Genomic DNA, 13,002 nt, shown 5'->3' with positions numbered 1-13,002 from the left:
TGTTTCTTCTTCCTTGGGATAAATTTCTGTTGTGCCCCCCAAGTTACCTCCAGAAACTTTTCTCATTGTTGCTCCATTATCTTTCCTGCTAGGTCATCTTTTCATTCATTTCTGGCCAGTTCCTCCCTCATAGTTGCAGGTGGGAAGGTTTCAGGTATATGGATAATTGGGGCACATTCTGTGGAAGGTGGTACCTCTACAAACAGGACAGTCTTCACTTGAACCAGAGGGGTACTAACATCCTGGGTGGTAAATTTGCTAGTGCTATTCGGGTGGGTTTAAACTAGCTCAGCAAGAGGATGGGAATCTGTGGTGTAGTTTCAGTACACAGAAGGATGAGAGTAGGGAGGACATAGACAAGTTTTCATGGTCACAGGAGTGTGCTGGCAGACAGCAAGCTGGTTTGCAGAGTGTCTATTTCAACACCAGGAGTATCTGGAATAAGGTAGGTGAGCTTGCAGCATGGATAGGTACCTGATGTTGTGACCATTTCAGAGACATGGATAGAGCAGGGTTAGGAATGGATATTGTAGGTTCCAGGGTTTAAATCTTTTATTAAGATCAGGGAAGGTGGTAAAAGAGGGGGAGCTGAGGCTTTGTTAGTCAAGGACAGTAAAACGGTGGCTGAAAGGACTTTTGACGAGGACTCGTCTACTGAGGTGGTATGGGCTGAGGTTAGAACAGGAGAGGAGAGGTCACACTGCTGAGAGTTTTTTTTATAGGCCGCTGCAAAGGACCAGGGATATGGAGGAGAGGATTGGCAAATGATTCTGGGCAGGAGTGAAAGGAATAGGGTGGTCATTATGGGGGACTTAAACTTCCCCAACATTGACTGGAAATGCTATAACTCTAGTACGTCGGATAGATCAGTTTTTGTCCAAAGTGTACAGGAGGGTTTCCTGACGCAGTATGTCTGGATCTGGTACTTGGTAATGAACCAGGCCAGGTGTCTGATTTATTTTTGAGAGAGTGACCATAATTCAGTTATGTTTAGTTTAGTGATGGAAAGGGATAGGTAAAATGCCACAGGGCAAGAATTATAGATGGGGATAGGCAAGACTTAGGAGGCATGGAATGGAGTAGCAAAATGCAGGTTATGGGGACAATTGAAATGTGGAGCTGGTTTAAGGAACAGATATTGTGTGTCCTTGATAGGTATGTCCCTGTCAGGCAGGGAGGAATTGATAAGGTAAGGTAACCATGGTTTACTAAAGAAATGGTATCTCTTGTTAAGCAGAAGAAGGAGGCTTTTGGGATGTTGAGACGAGATATTTCAGATGTTACAGACTAGCTCAGAAGGATTTAAAGAGAGGGCGAAGAAGAGCAAGGAGGGAACATGAGCAGTCTTAAGGAGGTAGAATAAAGGAGAACCCTAAAGCTTTCTATAGGTATGTGAGGAGTAAAAGGATGAGTAGGGTAGGAATTGAGCCAGTCAAAGACAGAAGTGGGAAGTGTGTGTGGACCCTGTGGAGTTCAGAGAGATGCTAAATGAATATTTATCGTCTGTTTTCACTTATAAAAAGGAGAATATTGTAGAGGAGAAGACTGAGATAAGGCTATTATAATTGAAAGGATTGAGGTTAGTAAGGACGAGGTCTTATCAATTCTAGAAGGTGTGAAAGTAGGTAAGTCCCCTGGGCCATATAGGATTTACCTTAGGATTCTTTAGGAAGCTAGGGAGAAGATGATGGAGATTTTGGCCTTGATCTTTGAGTCTTCATTGCCTACAGGCTTAGTACCGGAGGATTACAAATGTTGTGTCCTCGTTCAAGAAGGGCAGTGGAGATGACCCAAGTAATTATAGACCAGCGAACCTTACCGTCTTGTCGGAAATGTTTTCAAAAGAATTATAAGAGATAGGATTTATAATCATTTAGCAAGCAAGAGTTTCATTGGACATAGTCAACATGGTTTCATTAAGGGTAGATCGTGTCTCACAAACCTCACTGAGTTTTTTTAGAAAGTGACCAAGCATGTGGATGAGGGTAGGGCAGTTGACATGGTGAACATGGACTTCAATAAAGCCTTTGATAAGGTTCTACATGGTAGCCTATTGAAGGAAAAGCGGAGACATGGAATTAAAGGTGATTTAGCAGTTTGGATTAGAAAGTGGCTTTCTGTAAGAAGGCAATGAGTGGTGGTTGATGGAAAATATTCAGTATGGAGTCCGGTTACTAGTGGTGTGCCACAAGGATCTGTTTTGGATGCAGGCATAGGTGGATGGACTAGTAAGTTTGCAGATGATACTAAAGTCGGTGGATTGATGGATATGGAAAATAAAGAACATGAAAGCATGAAGACCACTGGAATCTGTGATCTGTGAAAGGCAGGATGGGATAACCATAGTGGAACATTCTTACACTAATTATCAGAGTAAGGTTAAGGTTGAAAGGTCACTATGGTGAGATGAGATAAACACAAGTAATAAAGCAAGTTTCTCTGTTAAGAGTTATTATGACAGGATTGGGACTGTAAATATTTGGGACATGACATTAAAATATCTAATTAATAGTTAGTAGATTCAGCTTGAGACAGGAGACTATTGTAACAGATGCCATAGCTAAATATTTATCATGATAGGTTAGTCTGCAATTGAAGATCACTGTAGCACAGTTAGCAATAAATATCTAACCATGACATTAGAATAACATTAAGTAGAATGTACAACTAACGAGATAATGGGAACTAACATCACTGGTTTCTTGTGTAGCTAGAGTGAGGTACTTTGATTAATATAGTTGGACATGCTGATAAGCTAACAGAAACATGGTAAAAAAAAAATATAAAAATCCACAGACCCTGAGGTTCGCGGGCATTCGAGAATCTGCTTTCCCAGTGTCACGGTTTTTCGTTTGCAAATAAAAGACCTGCTTCTTGAAGAACTCTCTGCGTCTCCTGGTGGTTCTCTATATTTTCTCCACAACATGGACAGTGTGGAAGAATGTTACAGGTTGCAGGGGGACTTGGATAACCTGCAGAATTGGACTGAAAAGTGGCAAATGGAGTTCAATGCAAATAAATATGAGATGATTCACTTTGGGAAGAATAACAGGAAGGCAGAGTACTGGGTCAGTGAAAGATTCTTAGTAGTGTAGATGTGTACAGGGATCTTGGTGTCCATCTACACAGACGCCAGAAAGTTGCCACCCAGGTTGGTAGTGATGTTAAGGAGGCATATGGTGTATTAGGTTTTATTGGTAGAGGGATTGAGTTCCGGATCTGTGATGTCATGTTGCAACTGTATAAAACACTAGTAAGGCCTCACTTGGAATATTGTGTACAGTTCTGGTTGCCCCATTACAAGAAGGATGTGGAAGCATTAGAAAAGGTGCCGAGGAGATTTACCAGGATGTTGCCTGGTCTGGAACGAAGGTCTTGTGAGGAAAGGCTGATTGACTTGGGTCTCTTCTCATTGGAGAGAAGCTGGCTAAGAGGGGATTTGATAGAGACATACAAGATGATCAGAGGATTAGATAGGGTGGACAGAAAGAGTGTTTTTCCTTGGATGATGACGTCAGTTTGTACCAGAGGGCATATCTGCAAATTGAGGGGAGAAAGATTTAAGACAGATATCAGAGGCAGGTTCTTTACTCAGACAGGGGTAAGGGTGTGGAATGCCCTGCCTGCCAGTGCAGTTAACTCAGCCATATTAGGGGCATTTAAACAACCCTTGGATAAACACATGGGTGATGATGGGATAGTGTAGCAGGATGGGCTTAGATTAGTTCACAGGTCAGCACAACATCGAGGGCCAAAGGGCCTGTTCTGCATTGTATTGTTCTATGTTCATGTCTTTGTAGTTACCGTTACTCAATTATAATGCCATTACATCTGATTCCAGCTTCTTCCTCTCCAACTGTACGGGGGATTCTATCATATTATGTGCACTGCCCCTTGGGACTCCTTCACCTTAAGCTCCCTGATCAAGTATGTCTCATTACACATCATTAAATAGGGTGATGTGATGTGTGTATGGAACAAGCTGCCAGAGGAAGTGGTGGAGGCTGGTACAATTACAACATTTAAAAGGCATCTGGATGAGTACATGAATAGGAAGGGTTTAGAGGGATATGGACCAAATGCTGGCAAATGGAACTCGATCATTTCTAGATATCTGGTCGACAGAAAAAAGTTAGACCAAAAGGGGCTGTTTCTGTGCTATATGGATCTGTGACTCTATAAAGCCAGAATTCTCTATTCCCTACTGGGCTCTACCACAAATTGCTCCATAAAACCATGTTGTTTAAATTCCATGAATTCCTTTTCTAGATATCCAAAACGGACTTGATTTTCCCAGTTCACCTGCATATTGACGTCTCCTGTGATTATTGTAATAGTGCCTTTCTTACATGCCTTTTCAATCTCCTTATTTGTTTCCTCCCCCACATCCTGACATCCTGGCCTGTACACAATTCCGCTAGGCGAAAGTGAGGACTGCAGTTGCTGGATATCAGAGTCAAGATTGGAGTGGTGCTGGAAAAGCACAGCAGGTCAGGCAGCATCTGAGGAGCAGGAAAATCAACGTTTCGTGCAGGAGCCCTTCATCAGGAATCCAGCTCCTCGGATGCTGCCTGGCACAATTCCCATCAGGGTCTTTTTTTCCTTTTGTGGTTCCTGAACCCTACCCACACAGATTCTACACTTTCTGATTCTATATCATTTCTTGGTGTCAGTTTCATTTTATTTCTTACTTATAAGACTACCCTGTTCCTGATCCCCTTACAACTATGTCTCTGTGATACCCACAGCATTGTATCCGCCAATTAAAATCTGTGCGTCCAGCTCATTTACCTTGTTTCATAAGCTGAATGCATTTACTTCTTGTTTTCAGAAACAACTCACCGATAGTTGGGTACATTTAGCATCATAAGAATTGTTGAAGCTTGTTCATTGGGCATTATGACCTCCATGTTATGATAGTACAGACAGACATCAGACCCATTCACACTCACACTCTCACACTCATACACATACACACACTCACACACTCCCCTCCCTCTTGGCATATACCCCTTGGCATACATATGTTCCATCCGCACACCCATATCAGTTGCTGCACATGTGCTCCGTCAAAACATATCCACTCACTTATATACCCCACTCATACATACCTTGATTTGTGTGAGCCCACAGCACACACATCCCACCCCACAGACACACTTCTACACACCTCCCGAGACACTCATTCCCCCACATACTGCCGCCCAAAACATCCGTCCCCCTCCACACACATCTCTCCCCCACAGAAACACATTTCCCCACACATTCATCCCCCACTGACACATTCATCCTCCCACACATCCATACCCCCCAGACACACCCTTCATCCACATATTTCCCCTACATTCATATACATATACATTCCCCCACACTCACAACTGCCCCCTCTCTCTACTCCGACACACAGACACATACCCAGGGACTGTCTCTAATTCTCTGTTTTTTTTTTCTCCAAGTTTCTGTGACCCTGGATGTGGAAACAGCAAATCCCCAGCTCGAGTTGGGTGACGATCTGAAGAGTTTGAGACGGGCCTGGACCCCGAAGACTCTCCCTGACACCGGGAAGAGGTTTACACACTTGGACTGTCCTTGTGTCCTGGGATCAGAGGGATTCACATCGGGGAGACATTACTGGGAGGTGGAGGTGGTAGGGAATCGGGGCTGGAGTCTAGGAGTGGCCTCAGAGTTTGTGGAGAGGAAGCGATGGGTCAATATGAATACAGAGAATGGATTCTGGGTCATTGAGCGGGCTGTGGATCAGTTTTACATAAAATCCTCTCCTCCATCCCCTCTCCCTGTTAATCACATCCCCAGGAAGGTGGGAGTTTATCTCAGTTATGAATCTGGGACAGTTTCATTTTATGAAGCAGACACCAAGTCCCATCTCCACACCTTCACGGGAAATAAATTCACTGAGAAACTTTATCCTTTCTTCAAGACGTTTTATGAAAACCAGTTTCTGATAATCAGCTCTGGTTTTGATCTGTGAAAGGGGCAGGGCCTTCGGGCCTCTCTGACTTCACAATGACCTGGGGTTAGGGTCTGGGTAGGGATTGGAGTCAGAAACGTGTCAGTGAATTTTCAGATTATACTTTGTAAAATCATTTTCAGACTGTAAATAAAGCTAATACAAATATAAGTGTTGGAGAATTAAACTAAAAAGAAAATTACAAGTAAAAGTAAAAGTGTGTGTGTCTCTGCTTCTTTCACTTCCTCCCTGCTTCAGTCAAATTGGTCACCTGCCACTCCCATCCTCCATCTCATCACCTGTTTCCCAGCCTGAAGCTGGGATTTCTCTGTGTTTCCATTTCTCACTCTGCACCCAGAACATGAAATCCTGAGGGGGACATCCAAACACTGGAGGGTGACAAAGCTGCATTTCTATAGCATCAGGTTTTCACCTCCTCACATCATTGATGACAGGAATTGCATAAATTAGCTCTCTTTAAAGAGGAGGGGAGTTTGGAAATCTTGTTTACACAGGGCAGGATTTTCACTTTCAGTTAGGCTTGGAATATAAAACCATGGTTAGTCAGGGGACTCAATACTAACGCTTGTTTTGATCAGACAATTCCAGCAGGAACTTACTTCACAACTGAAAGAGAATTTAAATCAGAGAAAGGAAGTGAAATAAACAGAAGATTGGCCTTCCCACCACCGTGTTCCGGCCACACACAAGTCATAGCATCATAGAGGTGTACGGTATGGAAACAGATCCTTCAATCCAACTTGTCCATGTCGACCAGATATCCTAAACTAATCTAGTCCGATTTGCCAGCACTTTGGCCCATATCCCTCTAAACCTTTCCTATTCATATACCCATACAGATGTCTTTTAAATATTGTAATTGTACCAACCTCCACCACTTCCTCTGGCAGCTCATCCCATACACACACACCCTCTGCGTGAAAACCTTGCCCTTTTGGTCCCTTTTACATCTTTCCCCTCTCCCCCTAAACCTCTGCCCTCTAGTTCTGGACTCCTCTAACCCAGGGAAAATATCTTTCTGTTCACTCCATCCATGCCCCTCATGATTTTATAAACCTCTGTAAGGTCACCCCTCAGCTTCCGATGCTCCAGGGAAAACAGCCCCAGCCTGTTCAGCCTCTTCCATTAGCTCAAATCATCCAACTCCGGCAACATCCTTGTAAATCTTTTCTGAACACTTTCAAGTTTCACATCATCCTTCCTGCAGCAGGGATACCAGAATTGAATGCAGTATTCCAAAAAGGGGAAATTCTGCACTGCAGGTCGAGACTGGAAACATTAACTCTATTTCTCTCCCCATAGATGCTGTCAAACCTGCTGAGTTTCTCCAGCATTTTGTGCTTTTAGTCTGGTGTGATTGTGACTTCAAAACAGTCACATTCCAGGCTACAGTGTTAATGGTAAAAGCTTCAATTTCATACCCAAGAAGCTGACCATCAGCTTCTGGTAAACGTAAGTAGGATTTGGAAGTTGACCCTCAACCTGTTTGGACAAGTGAGAACAAATTCCTTAACTATTAATTCCGCAAGTGCGACTTAAACCAGGCGCAGGGGACACTCCCAACGCTCCACCAGACCGCCACTTCCCCGGGATAGTTCCAGCGACTCCAGTTTCCACTTAAACAGTTTAATCCCTGTTAAGAATAATCTTCTGGCGGTGAGCGGTACTGCAGGCAGCAGACGGCACTGGCATTTCTGAATGGAGATGTTAATCGTGGTATAAGACCGCCACTAGCTGCACTACTGCCACTGGCGGTACTGCAAGAAAATTTAATTCTATAATGTTAAAAATCACACAACACCAGATTATAGTCCAACAGGTTTAATTGGATGCACACTAGCTTTTGGAGTGACGTTTCTTCATCAGGTGGTTGTGCAAGCTAGTGTGCTTCCAATTCAACCTGGAAGAGCACAGCAGTTCAGGCAGCATCCGAGGAGCAGTAAAATCAACGTTTCGGGCAAAAGCCCTTCATCAGGAATACAGGCAGAGAACCTGAAGGGTGGAGAGATAAGTGAGAGGAGGGTGGGGGTGGGGAGAAATTAGCATGGAGTACAATAGGTGAGTGGGGGAGGGGATGAAGGTGATAGGTCAGGGAGGAGGGTGGAGTGGATAGGTGGAAAAGAAGATAGGCAGGTAGGGCAAGTAATGGGGACAGTGCTGAGCTGGAAGTTTGGAACTAGGGTGAGGTGGGGGAAGGGGAAATGAGGAAACTGTTGAAGTCCACATTGATGCCCTGGGGTTGAAGTGTTCCGAGGTGGAAGATGAGGCGCTCTTCCTCCAGGTGTCTGGTGGTGAGGGAGCGGCGGTGAAGGAGGCCCAGGACCTCCATGTCCTCAGCAGAGTGGGAGGGGGAGTTGAAATGTTGGGCCACGGGGCGGTTTGGTTGATTCGTACGGGTGTCCCGGAGATATTCCAAAAAGCGCTCTGCTAGGAGGCGTCCAGTCTCCCCAATGTAGAGGAGACCGCGTCGGGAGATGTTCTCTAAAGCGCTCTGCTAGGAGGCATCCAGTCTCCCCAATGTAGAGGAGATCGCATCGGGAGATGTTCCCTAAAGCGCTCTGCTAGGAGGTGTCCAGTTTAGCGCTTTAGGGAACATCTCCCGATGTGGTCTCCTCTACACTGGGGAGACGGGACGCCTTCTAGCAGAGCGCTTTAGGGAACATCTCCCAATGTGGTCTCCTCTACATTGGGGAGACTGGACGCCTCCTAGCAGAGCACTTTAGGGAATATCTCCAGGATACCCGCACCAATCAACCACACCACCCTGTGGCCCAACATTTCAACTCCCCCTCCCACTCTACCGAGGACATGGAGGTCCTGGGCCTCCTTCACCGCCGCTCCCTCACCACCAGACGCCTGGAGGAAGAATGCCTCATCTTCCACCTCAGAACACTTCAACACCAGGGCATCAATGTGGACTTCAACAGCTTCCTCATTTCCCCTTCCCCCACCTCATCCTAGTTTCAAACTTCCAGCTCAGCACTGTCCCCATGACTTGTCCTACCTGCCTATTTTCTTTTCCACCTATCCACTACACCCTTTCCCCCTCCGACCTATCACCTTCATCCCCTCCCCCACTCACCTATTGTACTCTATGCTACTTTCTCCCCACCCCCACCCTCCTCTCACTTATCTCTCCACCCTTCAGGTTCTCTGCATGTATTCCTGATGAAAGGCTTTTGCCCGAAACATTGATTTTACTGCTCCTCGGATGCTGCCTGAACTGCTGTGCTCTTCCAGCACCACTAATCCAGAATCTGGTTTCTAGCATCTGCAGTCATTGTTTTTACCTTCCAATTAAACCTGTTGGACTATAATCTGGTATTGTGTGATTTTTAACTTTGTATACCCCAGTCCAACACTGGGATCTCCAAATCATTCTATAATGATCATCATTTAGAGATGGCTATGCCGCAAACTAAAATTGTGCGGATGTTGGACATCCGAAATCAAATCAGAAAAAGCTGCAGATGCTCAGCAGGTCAGGCATCATCTCTGGAGTTAAAAAGAGGCTTAACATTTCAAGTCTGAAATGAGTTTTCAGGGTGAATCAGTCTCCAGCACTTAGTCTGCAACAACTACTGTAAGGAAGGTGGTAAGGAAAAGCCAGGAAACTATAGACTGGTGAGCCTGACATCTGTGGTGGACAAGTTGTTGGAGGGAATCCTGAGGGACAGGATTTACATATATTTGGAAAGGCAAGAACTGACTAGGGATAGTCAGCATGGCTTTGTGCGTGGGAAATCACGTCTCACGAACTTGATTGAGTTTTTTGAAGTAACAAAGAGGATTGATGAGGGCAGAGTGGAGGATGTGATCAATATGGACTTCAGGAGGGCGTTTGACAAGGTTCCCCATGCGAGACTGGTTAGCAAGGTTAGATCACATGGAATACACGGAGAAGTAGCCATTTGGTACAAAACGGGCTTGAAGGTAAAAGACAGAGGGTGAGTAGGGGTTTGCTTTTCAGACTGGAGGCCTGTGTCCATTGGTGTGCCTCAAGAATTGGTGCTGGGTCCACTATTTTTCATCATTTATACAAATGATTTGGACGTGAACATAGGAGGTATATTTAGTACATTTGTAGCTGACACCAAAATTGGAGGTGTAGTGGACAGCGAAGAAGATTACCTTTGAGTACAACGGCATCTTGATCAGATGAGGGAGTGTGCGCTGGAAAAGCACAGTAGGTCAGGTAGCATCCAAGGAGGAGGAGAATTAACGTTTCAGGCAAAAAAACCCTCCCTCATTCCTGATGAAGTGCTTTTGCCCAAAACATCAATTCTCATGCTCTTCAGATGTTGCCTGACCTACTGTGCTTTTTCAGCACCATTCACTTGAGACTGATCTTCAGCATCTGAAGTACTCATTTCCTCCTATTGATCAGATGGGCCAATGGGCTGAGGAGTGGCAGATGGAGTTTAGTTTAGATAAATGTGAGGTGCTGCACTTTGGTAAAACAAATCAGAGCAGGCCTTATACAGTTAATGGTAAGGTCCTGGGAATTGTTGCTGAACAAAGAGACCTTGGAGTGCAGATTCATAACTACTTGAAAGTAGAGTTGCAGGTAGATAGGATAGTGAAGAGTGAGAGACTGCAAGGGGACAGTGGCCCCTAGTGGATGGGACGGAAATGTGGCAATAGAAATTGACTGCAGAGAAGTGCAAAGTGAGGCATAAGGGGAGATGATGGCTGAATGGTATTATCAGTGAACTGTTAATCCAGGTATTGGTGTGGCGACTTTGTTTCATTCCTACCACGGCAGATGGTGGAATATGACTTCAATAAAAATCTGGAGATAAACCCATCTGGTTCACCACTGCCCATTAGGGAAGGACATTGGCAGAAGCAGCAAGAACCACTGAACATTGATTTATTGATATCGATGATGGTATTAAAAGTAATATTAACAAATTTTCTGATGATACAAAGATGGGTGGCAGGCAGGGTGAAATGTGAGGAGGATGTTAGGAGATCACAGGGTGACCATGACAGGCTCGGTGAGTGGACAGATGCATGGCAGATGCAGTTTAATGTGGATAAATATGTGGTTATCCACTTTGGTGGCAAGAACAGGAAGGCAGATTACTACCTAAATGGAGTCAAGTTAGGTAAAGGGGCAGTACAACGAGATCTAGGTGTTCTTGTACATCAGTCAATGAAAGCAAGCATGCAGGTACAGCAGGCAGTGAAGAAAGCTAATAGCATGCTGGCCTTCATAACAAGAGGAATTGAATATAGAATCATAGAGATGTACAGCATGGAAACAGACCCTTCTGTCCAACCTGTCCATGCTGACCAGATATCCCAAAGAGGTCCTTCTGCAGCTGTACAGGGCCCTGGTGAGACCGCACCTGGAATATTGTGCGCAGTTTTGGTCTCCAAATTTGAGGAAAGACATTCTGGCTATTGAGGGAGTGCAGCGTAGGTTCACAAGGTCAATTCCCGGAATGGTGGGACTATCTTACGCTGAAAGATTGGAGCGTCTGGGCTTGTATGCCCTTGAGTTTAGAAGGCTGAAAGGGGAACTGATTGAGACATATAAGATTATTAAAGGATTGGACACTCTGGAGGCAGGAAGCATGTTTCCGCTGATGGGTGAGTCCTGAACCAGAGGACACAGTTTAAAAATAAGGGGTAGGCCATTTGTGGGCGGCAGGGTGGCACAGTGGTTAGCACTGCTGCCTCACAGCGCCAGAGACCGGGTTCAATTCCCGCCTCAGGCGACTGACTGTGTGGAGTTTGCACATTCTCCCCGTGTCTGCATGGGTTTCCTCCGGGTGCTCCGGTTTCCTCCCACAGTCCAAAAATGTGCAGGTTAGGTGAATTGGCTATGCTAAATTGCAGGGGTAAATGTAGGGGAATGGGTATGGGTGGGTGCGCTTCGGCGGGTTGGTGTGGACTTGTTGTGCCGAAGGGCCTGTTTCCACACTGTAAGTAGTCAGTAATCTGTAAACAGAGTTGAGGAGAAACTTCTTCACCCAGAGAGTGGTGGGTGTATGGAATGCTCTGCCCCAGAAGGCAGTGGAGGCCAAGTCTCTGGATTCTCTCAAGAAAGAGTTGGATAGAGCTCTTAAGGATAGTGGAATCAAGGGTTATGGGGATAAGGCAGGATCAGGATACTAATTGAGGATGATCAGCCATGATCATAATGATTGGTGGTACTGACTCAAAGGGCAGAATGGCCTACTCCTGCACCTATTGTCTATTGTCTATTAATGTGAATAGCAAAGTATCTACAGACGAGTTGGAAAAACAACTTTCTAACTGGAGGATGCACTAATTGAACATTTGAATCTCTCACACCTTTAATTCCCTTCCTGAGAGTGATCTGGAGACAGATTCAATCGGGGCTTTCCACAGTGAATGGGATCAGCAGCTGAGGTGGAAGCGGGAAGAGGGTGGAGGGGATGTGGATCCTGTGGGACCAGGTGAGGGCCTCTTGCAGAGAGGAGACCCAGAGACGAGCCACACCTTGTTCTGTCTGTGCTGAACCTTTCTATGGTCACCCCATCGATCACCCAGGAACCTGGTAAGCACTCCTCTGGGTGTTGGATGAAGGTTGGTGTGGGTTCGAGGGTTTTGTAAGGATTGTGACATTAGATCAAGCTTGTATTACACAGACACTGTATTTAAAAGACAGATGAATTCATGTCAGCTCCATAACAAGACAATTGCTAGATCCCCATTCTGTTTAATAGGATTCCAGCCTTACCCCGTTGTTGAGATGTTGGTTGACAAACCCAGACATTAAACCCCTGGACATGTCAAGATTTCCAGATGATCTTTCTGTGTCTCCACAGGAGGGATCCAGGTCCACCTGACCAGGGTCAAGATCCTCCTACTTCAGAGGGGGCAAAGAACCGCATATCGGGCAACCCACCTTCCGACCTGGCTCTGTCGCCCCTCTCATGGGCCTTTTCTTGCAGAATGAGAGAAATGGGGGGCCATTGAGTGAGGTGCAACTGGATGGCACAGCTTTTAGTGCTGGTGCAGGAGGGATTTACCTGGAT

General features: G+C 45.4%; 1 protein-coding gene across 1 annotated transcript in view; it reads left to right on the top strand.

Annotated features, from left to right (window-relative positions):
• LOC122541189 (butyrophilin subfamily 1 member A1-like) overlaps nt 1–5,989 on the top strand; it is a 104,936-nt gene extending 98,947 nt beyond the window's left edge. Inside the window, exon 9 of the mRNA XM_087979187.1 lies at nt 5,457–5,989. Coding sequence (XP_087835313.1) covers nt 5,457–5,989 — 533 coding nt within the window. The remainder of the gene's footprint in view (nt 1–5,456) is intronic.
• Nucleotides 5,990–13,002: the final 7,013 nt, after the last annotated feature.

This window comes from Chiloscyllium plagiosum, unplaced genomic scaffold (assembly GCF_037043375.1).
Source record: "Chiloscyllium plagiosum isolate Xiang-an unplaced genomic scaffold, Cpla_swu_hap1 HiC_scaffold_35, whole genome shotgun sequence".
Lineage (NCBI taxonomy): Eukaryota > Metazoa > Chordata > Chondrichthyes > Orectolobiformes > Hemiscylliidae > Chiloscyllium > Chiloscyllium plagiosum.
Note: the sequence above shows the minus strand (reverse complement) of the source record. Positions and strands in the feature narration are given on the sequence as shown.